This window comes from Protopterus annectens, chromosome 2.part1 (assembly GCF_019279795.1).
Source record: "Protopterus annectens isolate FY-2018-M chromosome 2.part1, PAN1.0, whole genome shotgun sequence".
NCBI lineage: Eukaryota > Metazoa > Chordata > Ceratodontiformes > Protopteridae > Protopterus > Protopterus annectens.
The window spans coordinates 34,988,957-35,008,153 of NC_056729.1; the positions used below are offsets into that span (position 1 = coordinate 34,988,957).

The following is a 19,197-nucleotide window of genomic DNA, read 5'->3' on the forward strand; positions in this document are numbered from 1 at the left end:
GATAGACCCACGCAGCAGCCCTGAAGGGTTGCCCGGCTGTCCGTCTCTGGAGGCAGTCGGAGGCGTTTCGAGGCACCTGACTTCTTGGGAGTCCATAACAACAGACAGTTGGGTGCTTCGTGTCATATCCAGAGGATATTCAATTCCCCTATTCAAGGTTCCCAAATCCCCGCGCCTCCCAGATGTTCCACCCGACCAAGGGCGGCAGCTGTCGAAATCGAGCAGCTGCTAGAAAAAAGAGCTATCCAGCGCGTCCCCCGAGATCAAACCGGATTAGGGTTTTACTCCAGGTTCTTTTTGGTGCCAAAGAAGACGGGGGACTTAAGACCAATCTTAGATCTTTCCCAGCTGAACCTGTCAGTAACCAAGCAAAAGTTCCGGATGGTCACCGTGCAATCTATACTCCCCCTCTTGAGGGAGAACGACTGGATGTGCTCCATCAACCTCAAGGACGCGTACTACCACATTCAGATGGACAGACGATCCAGGAGGTTTCTTCGCTTCCGGCTGGGAGCCAGTCATTATCAGTTCAGGGTCCTCCCCTTTGGTCTCACCTCAGCCCCCAGGGTGTTCACCAAGGTGCTAGCGGTGGTAGCGGCCCACCTGAGGCTCCAGGGATTACAGGTCTTTCCGTACCTGGACGACTGGCTCCTGACAGCATCATCAAGGCATCTTCTGTGCTCAGCCAGGGATTACTTTCTTCAACTAGCACCAAGGCTGGTCATCATGATCAACTGGGAGAAATCTTTACTAGACCCCACACAAGTTATAGATTTCATAGGAGGAAGACTAAACACCAGATCTATGCGAGCCTTCCTCACCCCAGACCGTATTGCCAACCTGAAGTGTCATGTGACAGCGATCCTGCAACCATCTCCAACGGCAGCTTCGGTCCTGAGGGCCCTAGGTTCTATGGCGGCAGCTATTCCGCTTCTCATTCATGCTCGTTTACGCATGCGGGTTCTTCAATGGACCCTTCAGGTTCAGTGGTCCCCTCTTTGTTCCCCTCTACACGCCCCGATTGCGGTCAGCAAGGCGTGCAGGAACTCCCTTCTTTGGTGGCTTCTTTCTCCGGAGCCCCTGGCAGGAGACCTTTTGCGCTGCATTTCCCGAGCCACAGTGACCACGGACGCTTCTTGCCTCGGGTGGGGGGGGCATTCTGCGGGAAAGATTGTCCAAGGCACGTGGAATCCCACAGAGACGTCATTGCATATAAATGTCCTGGAAATGAAGGCGGTGCTCCTAGCGTTGCAAGCACTTCACCACGTTCTTCCTTCAGGGACTATTGCGATACAGACAGACAATATGTCGGTGGTCTGGTATATCAACAAACAGGGAGGAACCAGGTCTTACCCCCTTTGTCGAGAGGCCATGAGAGTCTGGGAATGGGCAATTTCCACCAAACGCTTTCTGGTAGCAACGCACATTCCGGGAAAGTCCAACATCCTTGCGGACAAGCTCAGTCGCACCATCCTTTCTCCACACGAGTGGTCTCTCAATCCTCAGGTAGCGAAGAAGATTTTTGCTGTTTGGGGGCAACCCTGTTGCGATCTTTTTGCCTCTCCCTCAAACGCCAAATGCGACAATTTCTTCGCTCTGCTTCCCCCACCAGGGAGTTCCCGAGAGATGCTCTGGTGCATGCTTGGCCTCCCGGTCTCCTTTATGCCTACCCTCCACTTCCTCTGATGCAGAGGCTTCTACAGAAAGCCATCAGTTTGGGGAGCAGAATGATTCTCATTGCCCCGTTCTGGCCTCGGCAACCTTGGTTCCCCTTCGTATGGTCTCACAAAATCAATCCACCCTGGATGCTGGATCCAATTTCGGATCTCATCTCCCACCCTCTGGGAATGTCAGTTCCCAATCTGCAGACCCTGAAGTTGACAGCTTGGCTGCTCCAGTTCCATCCTTAATTAGGACTCCCGGTATCTCATCACCGGTCAAGGCCATTTTAGTGGCAGCTCATAAACCTTCCACCAGGCAGGTTTATCGGAGTAAATGGAAGAGATTCTCTATATGGGCAGTTCAGAGAACTTTGGATCCCTTCTCGGCACCTATGTCAGCGGTGCTGGATTTTCTAACAGACCTCTTTCATCAAGGGGCTAGTTCTTCCACGATTAAGGTACAATTGGCAGCTATCTCGCATTATCACATTGGTCATGACACAGCTCCCCTTATGACAGCGAAATTATGCAAAACATTTCTCAAAGGAATTTTTTTGTTGAGGCCTCCAGTCAAGGAGGTTGTACCACCTTGGGACTTGTCTTTAGTTCTGCAAGCCCTTACTGCTCCTCCCTTCGAGCCTGCAGCTTCTACTGATCTAAAGTACCTTTCCTGGAAGACTGCCTTTCTGGTAGCTATCACTTCAGCCAGAAGAGTCTCTGAACTTCAGGCTCTATGCGTCAAGCCGCCTTACCTTTCTTTCTTCCCTGATAGGGTGTGCCTCAGGACCAATCCTTCTTTTCTTCCGAAGGTCTCTTCGGAATCCAATATTAACCAGTCAATCAATTTACCTGTGTTTTTTCCCAAGTACTCAAACAAAGGAGAATACAAATTGCATTCCTTGGATGTTCATAGACAATTACGTTTTTATATTAACGGAACAGCTGGTCACAGGAAATCAGATCAGCTGTTCGTCTCCTTTGCTAAATTTGCTCTGGGTAAAGCAGTATCTAAAGTCACACTATCTAAGTGGATTGCTAATTGTATTCTGCAGGCATATGACACTTCAGGTAGACCTGCTCCTCAGAGGGTTACGGCTCATTCTACTAGGGCAGTTTCCACTTCAGCCGCTTTTAAGTCCCGTGTATCATTGGATGATATCTGCGCGGCAGCTACTTGGGCCTCGCCTCATACTTTTATTTCTCATTACAATGTGGATGTTGTTTCTAGAGGAAGAGCATCCTTTGGCTCAGCGGTGCTCCGAAACATCCTTCCATGATGGCCGCCCAAGATTCAGGTAGCTAGGGACTCTGTCCCACAGGTTGCAGACGAATGAAGTCTTCCTACTTCAGATTTAGAAGTTATGTACTCACCATAACGTTCCATCTGAGTAGGTGACTTCATTCGGATCATCCTCCATCCCCCTGACCTTTCTAGAGCGAGTATTTATGCTGTTTTAGTGTACTGTTGTCAGTATTTTGAGGCAAACTCAATCTGAGGTCAGTCAGGGCTTGGCAAGGGGTTATGGGTAAGAGGGAGGAGCTAGGAGCTCGGAGCCTAAAGCTTTTGAATTGCTGGCTCGGATCCGAGGTCGGATCCGATACCCACAGGTTGCATCCGAATGAAGTCACCTACTCAGATGGAACGTTATGGTGAGTACATAACTTCTAATTCAAGAAATCGCAGAAGTTTTTCCCTGCCGCACAAGGTGAGCCCCATTCCAGAGGCAGAGGAGGGGGAGGTTATTCTGGAAGACGCCACCCTAGAGGCAGAGGAGGCCCCCGCAACTCAGGAGACCGTGATTCTTTTTGCGGTTCTTCCTACCATCGTTCCTGATGTGTTGCCCGACTGTGCTATTCCGGAGCCCGTCGGGGGCCGCATATCGTTGTACCCGGAAGCCTGGGAAAGCATCATCCAGGATCGATGGGTGTTATGAATAGTTTCCGGAGGTTATGCCATCCCCTTTTCGTCAGACCCCCCTCCAGTCAGAAAAATCCCGGACATTCCACCCAGTCAAAGGGATCACGCAGCATTAGAGGTTTCAAAGCTGCTAAAGAAGGGAGTCATCTAACCTGTCCCCTCAGACCAGATCGGATTAGGGACTTACTCAAGACTCTTTTTGGTGCCGAAAAGAACAGGGGACCCGAGACCCATTCTAGATCTCAGCCAATTAAACCACTACATTCTGAAGTCCAAGTTCTGAATGGTCACCCTTCAGTCCATTTTTCCGTTGCTGGAAAAAGAAGTATGGATGTGCTCCATCAACCTCAAGGATGCTTACTATCATATCAAAATGGACAAGGCATCCAGGAGTCACCTACACTTCCGGCTGGGAGCCAGTCTTTTTCAGATGTCCTTCAAGGATGCATCTGCAGTCCTAACATATGGGTTGTCCTGCCTCAGGCAGCCCTTCGGTCGGCCGGATTCCAAAGTCTGGGTCTGGCCTCGGCTGATGTCGCACTTCACCCGACGTCATAGCTGCTGTTTATTGGGTATAAAGGCATCAGCCGACGCCATTTTCCTCAGTCTTTCTTGCCGCGCGGTGCCCGAAGCAGAAGCTGTTCGCAAGTGCCGGTCGGTCAGATCCAGAGATTCCTACTATCGAAGACTTCTAAAAAGCTAAGTACCCCGTTGGGGACTCTTTCTTGCCTCAGCCGATGTCAGACAAAGTAAATAATTGTTTAACTTGTGGGAAACAAATACCTCATAAGGATTTCCACTCTTACTGCCTTCCTTGCTTAGGCCCAAACCACGACGTATCAGCTTGTCTAGCCTGTGCTTCCTTCAACCGACGGACACTTAGACGTCGGTCGGAGTTTGCAGAGGAGTTTTTTGGTCCCGCTTTTGCATACAAAATGCCGTCGGAGACTCCGACTACTCAATTAGCTAAAAAGCGCAAGGAAAAGGACCGACATTTGCGGCCCGCGCTTTCGGCTGAAACCACGGTTAGGCCAACCGCGAAAGTCTCGGTTTCGGCTGAAACCGAGCCCCCGGTTCTTCCTTCGGCCGAAAGCATGCCTCCGATAGCCGAAGCCTCACAGAGCATGGTTGAATCTGCTACTGAATTTACTGCTACAGAAGCAGGCACCCAGGATTTGTCAGACACTATTCCTTTAGACATATCTACCCCTGCACGTGGGGCTGCTAGACCTGCTTCCATGTCTGTCAAGGCTTTTGCCAGGGCTAAAGCAGCTAAATCTTCAAAGGCCTTGCCTGCCAAAACTCCTTTACATAGGCCTACCTCTAGTTCCCAAATACTCAGCCTGGCTGAGGATCTCATTTCTTTGATCAGAGGATCCCAACCTCACCCAGACAGGGCCTCTCAGCCCCCTCCAGACAAGAGGCCTAGGACTGAACCCTCGGAACCTGTCTCTACAGATGATTCCTCGGATGACTCAGACATTTCAGACCCTCACGAAGGCCCATATTCTCCTTATGAGGATTCTGATGCAGAAGACTCCATTCCTTCTGCTTCTCCTCCTGAAGAATTTTCCTTTGGGGAAACCTTGCATGCTATGAGGGAACACTTCCAATGGCAGGGCCAGGATTTTTCAGATTCAAGGAAAAGGCTAAGGACCTTTTTACACTTACCACAGCATAGGCCTTTAGCCATTCCGCCAGTACTAACAGTTGTTGATGATGCATATAATGATGCCTGTACTGCTCCTGATTCTCTTCCTCCGGACCCTGCCAAGCCAGACAGATATTACAGGGTCCCGGACACACTCTACCATTTGTATAAGGCTCCTGTTGCAGACCCTGAAACTATTTCACAGGGCCCTAAAGGTGTGGCAGCTGCCTCTGCCAAGAACCCTCTCCCCTCTGAAAGGGAATCTAGAGCATTAGAGAGATGGGGTAAAAAGGTTTATACTTCTGCTACTCTTTCGGCCAGGGCCTTGAACTGTCAATTTCACATGATTCAGTACCAGGAATTTTTGTTAGACCAGCTAAATAAAAAACTGTCTTCTCCTGAACCTTTAGACCGCAAGTCCCTTCAGGATTTGGTACATAACTCTCAGCAGGTCAGTAACCATTTCTTAAAATGTGGCTATGATGCACTGGAGGCTTCCTTTAGATCAGCTATGACTGGAACAGTGCCTGGTTAAAAGAACAATCCTTACCAGACCATGTTAAGTCAAAACTCCTAGATGCTCCCATGGAGAAACAAAGTTTGTTTGGCTCCCCTGCACAGGAGGTTCTAAAGAAGGTGGAAGAAAAAGCAAAATCTGTCCAAACAGTCAAGGATTTTTTACAGGTCCAACCTCCGAGGTTTAGCAGAAATTGGCCTTCGAAGAATTGGTCCTGTCCAGACAACTCCAGAGCGCAGAGAGGCAGAAATAGACGCCCAAGAGGCAGAGGTCAATCTAGGGGTGCCTACAGGGGACGTCAGTGGCAACCTACCAACCAGAGAAGTACTGCCACAGAATCAACTACAACCACTTCCACAGGGCAGAGACAATGACTTGGCTCTAGTTCCGCCTACCAGGGAACAACTGGAAGCACCCTTGGGCGGAAAACTAGCCTTATTCTCCAACAACTGGCATTACATTACAGGAGACAAATGGACTTTACAAACAATAGACAAGGGCTACAGGTTTCACTTCCACACTCTACCAAAAAAGAGAGGAATGCCAAACCTACCACCAAGCCAAAAAACAGACGCTCTAAGACAAATCAACAACTTACTAAGGATGAGAGCTATAGAAGAGGTACCACCTATGGAAGAAGGCCAAGGATTTTACTCCAGGCTTTTCCTTGTACCAAGAAAAGAAAATCAATGGAGACCTATTCTAGACTTGTCCGCACTGAACACATACCTCATTGTTCCAAAATTCAAAATGCTGACCCTCCAGCAGCTTCTTCCCATGCTGGGCAAGGAGTGTTGGCTGGTGACTCTAGATCTCAAGGAGGCATACCTGCACGTCCCTATACGACCAGATTGCAGAAGATACCTCAGATTTCTTGCAGGATCAGAGCATTATCAATTCTCAGCATTGCCTTTTGGCCTATCTACTGGCCGCAGAGTATTCACGAAATGCCTGGCATCAGTAATTGCTCATTGCAGACTTCAGGGAATTCAAATTTACCCATACCTGGACGACTGCCTAATACAAGCGGACAACAAGGCAAAATTAACAAAAGATTTGGAAAATGTCATACAACTGTTGCAAGCCTTGGGATACACAGTCAACATGCAAAAGTCAAGACTAGTACCATCCCAAAGGATAACATTCTTGGGTGCAGAACTAGATACATCAACTCAGATGGCTTTTCTCACAGAAGAAAAACAAAAGCAACTACCAGTCTACTTCATGACATTAACAACACAAACTCAGCGTACTGCAAGGAAAGTCCTGCAAGCCCTGGGCTACATGGCATCCTGCATAATATTGGTTCCGCATGCCAGGCTGCATATGAGAAAGCTACAATGGTACCTAAGGAATGTATGGTCTCAACACAAGCACAGCCTAGAAGCCCAGATTCCAATAATTCCATGCCTGAAACAAGAATTCCTGTGGTGGGCTCAGACCTGTCAGTTGAACAGAGGCTTGCCTTTCCACAAACCTCATCCAAGCCAGACCATCACCACGGACGCCTCAGACCTAGGATGGGGGGCACACATGGTGGACAAGTGTATACAAGACCTATGGACCCAAGACCAGCTGAATCTACACATAAATCTAAAGGAGATGCTGGCAGTGAAACATGCGATCCAGGCATTCAGACCACTCCTTCAACAAGGTCATCTGCTGATAAGGACGGACAATACCACAGTCATGTGGTACATCAACAAACAGGGAGGTACACATTCATATCCTCTATGCCGGATGGCAATGGACCTGTGGAATGTGGCCCTGAATCTCAACATTCAACTTCAGGCCAGATTTGTACCAGGAAAAGAAAATTCTCTAGCAGACACCTTAAGCAGAACTACCACGGATGCTCACGAATGGATGCTGCATCCAGATATCTTCAAAGCCATAACAAAGAAATGGGGACTACCACAGATAGACCTGTTTGCCTCCCCACACAATCACCAATTGAAGAAATTCTGCACAAGAGCATACCACCTACTTGCTTGGAGAGTGGACTCCCTTTCCCTCAGCTTGAAAAACCTGACAGCATATGTATTTCCACCTCTTCCCTTGATGTACAAAGTTCTACTGAAGATCAGAGAGGATCAGCCAAGGGTAATTCTGATAGCTCCAGACTGGCCGAGGCAACATTGGTACCTGCTACTGAGAAGCATGTCTCGGACACACGCATGGCCTCTACCTCTATGTCCCTTACTACTAACACAGGACAACTACAAGATCCTACATCCAAACTTGAAAACACTGCAGCTAGCTGCTTGGAATATTGCATAAAACAAAATAACCCAGGTTTATCTCAGAGGGTTAAGGACATTATCCTGGAGGCACGCAGACCCTCCACAAGGAAGACTTATTCAGCCAAGTGGAAAAGATACCTCATTTGGAGTGCAGCAAAGGGAGAAAATGTCTCATTGGCAAACATAGCACACATCCTGGAATATTTAGCAGAGCTGTTCCACAATGGCCTGTCTTACTCCTCCATTAAGATTCATGCATCAGCAATTTCAGCAGAATACAACATGGATCCTCCTGTCTTCTCTCATCCTCTACTCAGGCAGTTCTTGAGAGGAATCAGAAATGTAAAACCTCCAAGGAAACCACCTTTACCTACATGGGATCTCAACTTTGTGCTGGAAAAGTTAACACTCCCCCCTTTTGAACCAGCAGCAACAGCAGAATTACAATTCTTGTCTTGGAAAACTGCTTTCCTGCTAGCAATTACTTCAGCAAGAAGGGTATCTGAGTTACAGGCATTAATGGCAGTACAACCCTTCCTTATCTTCCATCAGGACAGAGTCTCTCTGAGAACTAACCCTACCTTTATGCCAAAAGTGGTCTCCAGAGTATCATTGAACCAAGCGATTCATTTACCTACATTCTTCCCCAACCCACAGAACAGGGGGGAAAGACTACTACATACCTTAGATGTGCACAGGCAATTACGCTACTATCTGGACAGAACTAAGACCAGCAGAAAAACTGACCAGCTTCTGGTAGCATATGCAACAGGAGTGCAAGGAAAAGCAATTTCAAAACAGACAATCTCAAAATGGATAGGAAATTGCATTCGATTTTGCTACTCTTTTCATGGAAAGACAACTCCTGATAATATCAGACCTCATTCCACAAGAGCTACAGCCACCACTACAGCTTTCCTACGAGGAGTGGCTACCAAAGACATTTTAGAAGCTGCTACTTGGAGCTCCGTGCATACATTTGCCAAGCATTATAATCTTTCCTTATACTCTAGATCCCGAGCAGGTTTTGCAACTGCTGTTTTGCAAGGGATCTTAACTACACCATCTTTATCTTAGTGCCTCCTCCCCCAGTTTGGCTATGGTATTCTACCCATATGTTAGGACTGCAGATGCATCCTTGAAGGACATAGTACAGTTTTGTACCTACCATAAATGTAGATGTCCGATAGGTATGCATCTGCAGTCAGGATTACCCACCCTCCTTCCCCTCTGTGGTATTCCTAGGGTATTTACCCTTCTTTTAGCTAGCTGGGGGAATCTATTATGGTGTATTTGTTTGTATATATGTATATGTGTATATATATATATATATATATATATATATATATATATATATATATATATTTTTTTTTATATTGTTTGCTCTCTACTGTTTGGAATTATTTGCATTTATCCAAATTTAGCCTTCCTAGAGGGCACCTGGCATCTGGGGCAAGAAACACTGAGGAAAATGGCGTCGGCTGATGCCTTTATACCCAATAAACAGCAGCTATGACGTCGGGTGAAGTGCGACATCAGCCGAGGCCAGACCCAGACTTTGGAATCCGGCCGACCAAAGGGCTGCCTGAGGCAGGACAACCCATATGTTAGGACTGCAGATGCATACCTATCGGACATCTACATTTATGGTAGGTACAAAACTGTACTTTTCATGCCCTGCTCTTTGGTCTCACCACAGCCTCCAGGGTGTTCACCAAGTGTTTGGCGGTGGTGACAGCTCACCTGAGACGTCAGGGATTCCAAGTGTTTCTGTACCTTGATGACTGGCTCCTCACCCACCCCAACAGGCATCTACTCATCCGAGCCAGGGACGCTACCATTACCCTCTGTCAATGACTAGGAATAACATTGAACTGGGAAAAATCTGCCTTGCTGTTCTCACAGCGTGTCACATTTATAGGCGCAGAGCTAGACACCATTCAAATGCGGGCCGTCTTGCCTCACAAAAGGATCAGAGTATTACAGAATCAGGTTCACGCTTTATTACCCCTCAGGAAAGTACAGGCGAGATGGGTTCTTCAGCTTCTGGGTACCATGGCAGCTACCATTATGTTAGTGCCTCTAGCGAGATTACACATGAGGCTTCTTTAATGGCTTCTCTTTGCCCAATGGTCTCTCCAAAAACTCCCCCCTTCCCACCAGATCCTACTCATGGACCGATGCAAACAGGACCTCCATTGGTGGCTGTGCTCCACCAGTCTGGATGAGGGGAAACCGTTTGTTCCTCCGTCACCTGTCGCCACGGTGACCACGGACGCCTCCCAGATGGGGTGGGGGGGGGATTATCTTGGCAGGACGGTCCAAGGCAAGTGGCAAGATCACGAGGTACATCTGCACATCAATGTCTTAGAGATGAGAGCGGTGTTACTGGCGTTGCGGGCACGTCAGAGCTTTCTTCCTCTGGGGACGATTGCAATACACTCGGACAACATGTCCGTTGTGTGGTATCTAAACAAACAAGGAGGAACCAGATCTTACCTCCTGTGCAGAGAGGTCATGCAAGTGTGGCAGTGGGCAGTGTCTTCCCAATGGTTTCTAGTGGCAACACACATTCCGGGGAAGGCCAATGTGATAGCAGACAGGCTGAGCAGAGCTATTGTGATGCCTTACGAGTGGTCCCTGAACCGTCTGGTTGCGGAACAGATTTTCAGCAGGTGGGGTCAGCCTTGCTGCAATCTTTTTGCCAATCCCCTCAATGCCAAATGCAGCAACTACTTCACCCTGATCCCCCCACAGGGGGAGTCACCCGGGGACGCTCCAGTCCACGATTGGCCCTCCGGTCTGCTCTATGCTTTCCCGCCTTTTCCTCTGTTGCCAAGAGTGATTCAGAAAGCCATATCCTTGGGAAACAAGATGATTCTAATTGCCCCACACTGGCCTCGCCAAGTCTGGTTCTCCTTTCTCCATCCATTCGCTGTGGACAGTCTTTGGATTCTGGACCCAGTACTAGACCTACTGACACACATGTCGGGACAGTTCCATTCCTCCCTGCGGACCCTTAGGTTGACAGCCTGGCTACTCCACTTCCATCGTTAGTCAGACTTCATCGTTTTTCACCTGAGGTGGTGCACATTTTATCCTCTTCTCATAAGTCTTCGACGAGGAAGATTTATTCCAGCAAATGGAAGAGATTTTCTATTTGGGCTCATGCCCAGGGAATTGACCCTTACACAGCCCCAATTGCTGCTGATTTGGATTTCTTGTCCATGCTGTTTCAGCAGGGCTCTGCGCCCGCTACCATAAAAGTCCAGATGGCGGCTATTACAAACTTTCATACCGCCTATGAGCCTTCCCTTATGGCCCATAAACTCTAAGGCCTTTCTAAAGGGCACCTTATTACTCTGGCCTCTTGTGTCAGAACCTATCATGCCCTGGGATCTAAACTTTGTTTTGCAAAGCCCTTACTTCCCCATCTTTCGAGCCGGCTGCTACCTGTGAGTTAAAGTTTTTGTCCTGGAAGACAGCCTTCCTAATAGCCATCACATCAGCCAGATGGGTGTCAGAGATTCAAGCCCTCTCCATCAAACCCCCATATTTAATTTTTCATAAGGACAGAGTTTCTCTTAGACCTAATCCGTCCTTTCTCCCCAAAGTAACATCTACTGTTAATCTCAATCAGTCTATTGAGCTGCCAGTGTTCTTCCCTCAATTCTCGAACAAGGCAGAGTTAAGATTTCATCAACTGGATGTGCACAGACAATTACGATTCTATCTACACAGGACCAAACACCTGTGAAAATCTGACCAAAACCAATTGTTTGTTTCCTTTTCAGAAAATAGAGCTGGATCCCCTATTTCCAAGGTTACCATTTCCAGATGGATTTCGAATTGTATTCCCTTTATTTATTCTTCAGCAGGAAGAAATCTACCTTTCCCCATCAAGGCTCACTCTACTAGGGCTGTTTCTGCGTCTATGGTATACCATGCCAGACTATCTTTGGATGATATTTGTGCTGCAGCCATGTGGGCTTCCCCACACACCTTTTTTACTCATTACAAACTGGATGTGGCTTCTAGGGGCCGGGCTTCCTTTGGTTCCACAGTCCTCAGGAGTATCTTCCTTTGAGCCCCCCAGGATAAAGGTGCTGGGGACGCTGTCCCGCGAGTAAGAATGTAGGTGAGATTGGACTACATAGCATCAAGAAGTTATGCACTCACCATAACGTTCGATGTATGTAGTCCATCTCGCCTCACATTCTTACGTACCCTCCCGCCTGCCCCCTTCCTGGAGGATCTGGAGGTTGGGATTGGTGCTAGAGTACCTTTCAATGGTAGTTTGTTTTTTTTTCTTATTCCCCTTGATAGTGTTCTACCTTATTGGGTTGTTGTTATGCATGAGGTGTGATTGTTGGGTTCACAGCAAACTAGATCTGGGGTTATGGAGCAGTGCAGCATGGGATACCTACTTAGTCCAGCCAATGGGAGACTTCAAGCTAGTAAATAAAAAGTTGGCCGAGTCGGAGCCGATATTCGGCTCCAAACCCGCGAGTAAGAATGTGAGGCGAGATGGACTACATACATCGAATGTTATGGTGAGTACATAACTTCTTGTTTTGCTCACTTGTTTTCTTTTATTACTCTGTTTTCCTAATAATATCATGTGTTGTACTAGTTTAGATGCAGTACAGTATGTTTATTTTGAAACATCATGTGGCTCTGCCTTGATGGTTCCAGTTGTTGTTTTTTTTATTAATAGTCTTCTACAACAGTTTTGAGTTAAATGTTAATTTTTTTAATGTTTAATTTTGTGCTAATGTTTAGTATGCCATTAACAGGATTTACAATAAGAGGAAGAAATTGCTGTCTAAGAGTAAGAGGGAGCGATCCCTAAACTGGAAACACTCCCTCCTCATCTTAAATAAGCAAATAAGACTTCTTGTGAAGTCCTCCAAAGCAAACTACAAATCCAGATTAGCTTCCTCAGTTAAGGACAACCACAAGCCATTCTTTAGTTGCATCCGTAAGCTAAAAGGAAAGGCCCAGATTTTTGCCTAACTGGTAGTTAATGATGCCACATACACTGAGCCTGTGGACATAGCTAACGTATTAGCCGACAGGTTTTATGAAAACTTCACCCCCCCTCCGGCCCCACCACAAGTACCCAGTGACATCCCTGCCACCTGTCCTTTACCTTGTATTTCTAAAGAGCAGGTCATAAACGCCCTCTCTAAGACCAAAAACTCAGCATCTATGAGACCTTATAACATACCAGGTTGTGTCCTACATGGGCTCAAACAAAAATTAGCAACACCACTAGGTGCTCTTTTCAGTCATAGTCTAAGCTCTGGTGTTGTCCCACCTGAATGTAAAATGGCCACTGTTATTCCCTTGCACAGAGAGGGTGCTTCCATTGACCCCACGGACTACAGACCTATTAGCCTGACTAGCCTTATCTGCAAGGCCATGGAGCTTATCAACAAATGCATAGGTGATCTCCAAACACTTGACCCTACTCAGTTTGGATTTGTCAAAGGGAGTTCATGCCTGTTAAACCTGGTAGACTTATTTGCGACCATCACCAAGACCCTGGATTAGGGGAAATGTGTGCATACAGCTTACCTAAACTTAGCTAAGGCATTTGACACTATTCCCCACTCAGGCATCATTGACAAACTCACCAAACTAGATGTCAACTCATGTCATTAGATGGGTCACTAACTGGCTCACTGATGGATTCCCCTGTTTTGACTATATTGGTTCTATTTCCAACAGCAGATCTGTAACCAATGGTGTTCCACAGAGATCAGTCTTGGGACATCTACTGTTTGGAATCTATTTCTCCGAAGTACAATCCAAAAGTAAACGTCTATGGCTGACCAAGTTTGCTGATGACTGCAAACTGGGAGCTGTTATTGAATCTCTAAGTGATATCAACATCCTGCAAGAGGGTCTTAACACAAACAAATAATTGGTGCCAAAGTCATGGCCTTAAAAAATGTATTGTCATCCCTTTTGGTAAGTGTGATGTTCCTGCTAACTACCACATAATAACAACACCCCAAGTATAAACTCAGTAGTGAGAGACCTGGACACGCAGGTTGACAGCAACCTTATCTTTGATCACCATGTCTCCACAGTGGTAAGAAGGGTATTCTATATTGCCCATTTCGTAAATATGGGCATTGGATCCAGAAAAAAAGAAGTTATAACCTCTCTGTACTTTTTCCTCATCAGGCCAGTAATTGAGTACAATGCCCCTTTTGGTATGTACCTTTCCAAGCACATGCAGCAGTTGGAGAGACCGCAAAGGTTCCTCTCAAGGAAAATTCAAGGTCTTCAGCATCTGTCCTATGTGGATCATCTGAACTCACTGTCACTTTATTCTGTTTCATACAGACTACTCAGAGGTGATCTATGCCTTGCATATAAGGCAATCTATGACCCTGCTTTTTTGGAAATGATGCATATCCGTAAGTCAAATGGTACACAGGTTACACGCTCTAAAGACCTTAACCTGGTGTGTGACATTAAAAGAACCTGTTGGAGGGACAGAATTGTCTCCCAGAGGTTACCGCACCTTTGGAATGGACTCCCACTTCATTTCAAGCAGAGCACATTATTGGCCATCTTCAAGTGCAATCTGGACGATTGGCTGGGTAACCATAAATTCACCACTGGGGTTCCACCTGTGTCCCTCTTGGACAGGGGCAGTTTGTGCTGATCATTGAAATAAGGGTAGAACTTGGTTAGGCTTGTAAGGGCCCTAGGGCCATTAGCCTAATAACTTCATGTAATCATATGTAATAAGGATTAAGTTATAAGTCAGGTTTATAGTTCACTTCATAGGTAGGTACTAGGCCATCTGCCCTGGGGCCTATACAAGCCCAGCCATAAAGGTACCCTGGCTTTTGCCGCCCAAGTAAATTATTTTCCTGTGCCACTGTCAAGCAGAGCCACAGAGGTGATCCCCGGGGTGAATTTCCTATTTCCCATCCAATCATCAAGGTTTTTCTTGAAGAGTGCTAATGAGGAGCTTTGTATGTGCTTTATTTATTTTCATTTAGTATAGATTTTTTATTTGGAATTTGTTTTGTAGGTAATGCCATGTTCTGATCAACTGATTAAGGCTGTGCTTTTTTAATTTTTTTTCTTATTTTAAATGACATCAGATTTAATTTTTCTGTGTTTATAGAGCTTGTGGTGATTTTATGGGGTTTGCCTCTGTATTATAATTGATGTGTTCCTCTTGTTTCTGTTTTCTCAGTTTCTGTGAATTTATCTGTGCTACAGTGATTATTGATGTGGACAGAGTGGTGATAACTGCTTGAAAATGTTGGTAGAGTAGTAATTAAACAGTAACGTATATGCTAATGTTCAAATAAATAGATACATGTTTTATCACACCCCTTTAGCATTGCCCATTAGTAGTATCAGTTATCCTAACAATAGACACTGGTAAAGGGGTGCCCTAAAATGTTTGTCAGGTACACTGTGTGGACCAGACTCACTGGCTACGATCATCAAGCATTTATCCCTTCTGTTATTTTATCAACCATTCCTTTACATTTGAATTCTATAACTAATCGTTGTTCACACTCCCGTTCATACAAGCATAGAAAACGGGAAACTCTATGTATTGCATCCAGAGAACTGTGTACTCATACCCTACAAAAATAACTACACCCATATAAAGCAACCTCATTTAAGTGAAAATAACCAAAAATTAAAATGAGTGAATGATTGAATAAATAAATAAAGCAAATGAATATAACAGACCAAATGGAAAATAACATTAACAGCAAAATGGACCCATATGTAAAAATCTTTACCAAAGAGCAGTAAATAAATTAAAGACGTAACTAAATTACAAAATAAACATACCTGGTGGAACATAACTCTCACCGCACTGCTAAGAAAAAGATTATAATTAATCTACCAGCTGCTGTATAAAACCAGCCACAAGACATCTCATTAATAAAAAGATGCATTAGCTACATAAAACAATTTACTCGATCATCACATCCCTTTTAAGTGAATGGGAAACAATAATTCAAATACAAATGCAGAAAAAAATGGATAAATAGAGTATGTCAGGTATATGCTTGAGTGAAGAATAAAATACCTTGTACTGTAGGATTAAGGATCAAAATATGTTTGCTGAACCAGCAGCACACAGTGTGGGAAATATGTTGGGGGGGGGGGGGTTGCTGAATGGTAAGTGAAATGAATTCCCTAATCCTGTAGTTCACGATATTTAATTTGTCGCTTTTGCAGACCTCTACATATTCGATTTATTTTTTATTTGATTTATTGTTTCTTATTCATTTCATCGTGATGCAGTAAATAACCAAGTAATGTAATGAATAAGGCTATGAAGGTCTACTTCAGCAGACTGAAAAACCAAAAGACTGAATCCCAAAAGAGTGAAAATTCAAAATAGTGAATGAGGGAATTTGCCCCTTCTGCATTGTTGTGCGATCTTTGAGTTGGTATATATATATATATATATATATATATAGATAGATATATAGTTAGCAGGGGGTCTGGGAGGCGCAGCCCCCCCCCCAGATGAGGGGTGCAGGGGGGCTTGCCCCCTGCATTAAATGTATGTTCAGTATTTCAAATTTTCAGTCTTTTTGGGATTCAGACTTTTGGTTTGCAAGTCTTCTGAAGTAGATCCAAATATGTACACACACATGCACTCTAGGTTGTCTTGGGAGTGGTTTCTGCTGTGCTTTTGAGGAAAATTTTAGTCTCTTCTAATACTGTCAGGTAATTTGATTTGTTGTATTTTAGTAGTGAAGTGAGGGTTGTGTTCAGACTTTAGTTTTATAGTTACTTTTAGTTATTTTAATATTGATTAATGTAGATTTGTCTGCAAGTCAGTTTTGCCATTTTCTGAGTGTGGTTTTGATTTTCTTTCTCCTTTCTTTTTTTATTTCCTTAATTTTTTTATAAAAATTTAATTTCTAGGAGTTTGATTTATGTAGATAAAATATTTTTTTGCAGAGTCTGACTGTATATTTTGTGTGTGCACAGTTTGTGAATTAGGCTGAATTGCCAGTTGGTTACATTTTCAGAATGCTGAATAATGACCAATAGCATTAATAGAGTAGTGTTAAATCTTTGGCTGTGACATTCAATTTTGATAACTAAAAATGTCCGCACGCAATTATCGCAGAATAGATTTTCTCTCTCTAGGTATGTATATAAACACATAACAGTCTAAGTAATATAAATATATATGAATATAGGGATGTGTGCAGAAATAGATATATAGTTAAACACACACACACACACACACACACACACACACACACACACACACACACACACACACACACACACACACCAATGGGCAGTGTAGAGGATTTCCACTTCCCCTGTTGTTGACATGTTTTTGGATGTGGGAGGAATCCAGGGCACCTATTAAAAGCAATCTTGCACTCAGGAACTGCCTTCTTAATTCACGAAGCCTCCTTGCTGAGAACAGAGACAGCCGTAGAGCAAGAGTTAAGAGGTAACAGTACTCTGCTGTGTCACCAGTATAAAGATTTGTGTGTGTGTGTGTGTGTGTGTGTGTGTGTGTGTGTGTGTGTGTGTGTGTGTGTGTGTGTGTGTGTATGTGTGTGTGTAAGACTTTTATTGGTTCTTTTCAATATTTGATTAATTTTCTGGTATTATATTATCACATGATGTGATATTGTATTTGGCACATTAGTCAGTGTACTGTACTACAGAGCTGTATGTCCTATGGGCCATATAGTCTTGGTTTGGTTATATCAGTACTCAGGAAGGATTTGTAGTCATGTTACATAGCAATTTATTTACTTTATTTATTTTTCTCTCTGTAGTTTTGGAAGTATGATTTGCAAGGAAAAGCGTGACTCTGTCAGCAAAGAAGATCTGGCAAGAGCAACTTTAGTTACTATTACAAATAATATTGGCTCTATAGCAAGGATGTGTGCACTCAATGAGGTTAGTTTTTATCCTTTTAATTTCATAGTATGCATTCCTCTTCATTTGTATTCTGATGGCTGTAACTGTCGTACGTTATATTAGCTTATATGAGTTATTCATGCATTTGCTCATTTGTTCCTTACATTTATTTCTCAGGTTTTTCCACCGAGTAGAAATCTCTCTTAGTAGGAGATCCAGTGTGTACTTTGAGTTCAGAACAGAAGGTTACAGTGCAAAGTTAATTGCTCTAAACAGGATGTGTAGTAGGTTCATGTATGATGTGTCATATATACATTTGTGTTTTTTCCTACTACATACAGCAAAATTAGAAGTTGTGAATACAATACCCAAGACTTTTTTACAGACTACATTTGCTACTGTAGTATTTGCATTGCAGTGGTATGACTCATCATTGATCGGAAATTGCTGCTTGTGTGGATTGTTCTTTTATTTTATAACAAAAAAAGTAATTGTTCAATTTTCTGTTACGGTAATTGCTAGTGGTGCATCAGTAGTATAACTGTATCCTTCCAAATACACAAATCAGTAGTTTTAGTCCACTTATTTCAGCTGGGAGTGTATCTTCTTAGCCCAGTGGTCAAAGGCTGTGTTTCAAGGTAGAGAAATACAACCTAATCCTAGCACTGCTGTTTAAGGCATGACAGTCTTTTTATATGCTGGAGTAGTGGACCTTTAATTTTAATGTATGCATGTAATGTATTTGTTAACTGGGAAAGTAAACTGGTTCTTCAGCTATGGCCAAAGGCACGAGAATAAGTTTTATATATGTACATGGTGCACGCGCACACACACACACACACACACACACACACACACACACACACACACACACACACACACAATGGGTGACATTGCTGTTTAGTTGATCAACAGCACACCTGGTTGGGGAAGCTGAATTGTGGTGTCCTAATGAAATACACACCTGATTGTAAATCTCATGCTTTTTGTGAGCAAGGTTGGGTTATAGCAAGGAGTGGGCATATGCCCTTTCCCCATTGCTACAGTTTGTACGTACAAAGTTGTGATGGATAGGCTTCCTACATGGGGAAAATAGTATGTAATGGAACATTTTTATTTTAATCTTGCAGGTAGTGTCCTAATAGTCAGTGTTGTATTTGAGTTTGCACTGCAGGGTGAGGGGGAAATAAAGGAATGGATCATTGACTGGCCAGGAGCTCAGTCATTTTTCTCACAAGATTTTATGTGTCAAGAGGTTGAGCTGTAAGTCAGTGTATACTTATGTATGTTTCTATTCTTAAATTTCT

General features: G+C 44.5%; 1 protein-coding gene across 3 annotated transcripts in view; it reads left to right on the forward strand.

Moving 5' to 3' along the window:
• Window positions 1-19,197, forward strand: part of LOC122793954 (pantothenate kinase 3-like) — a 1,051,947-nt gene that overhangs the window by 645,894 nt on the left and 386,856 nt on the right. For all 3 annotated transcript variants that reach the window (XM_044062003.1, XM_044062002.1, XM_044062001.1), the window contains exon 6: window positions 17,806-17,929. In XM_044062003.1, coding sequence (XP_043917938.1) covers window positions 17,806-17,929 — 124 coding nt within the window. The remainder of the gene's footprint in view (window positions 1-17,805; window positions 17,930-19,197) is intronic.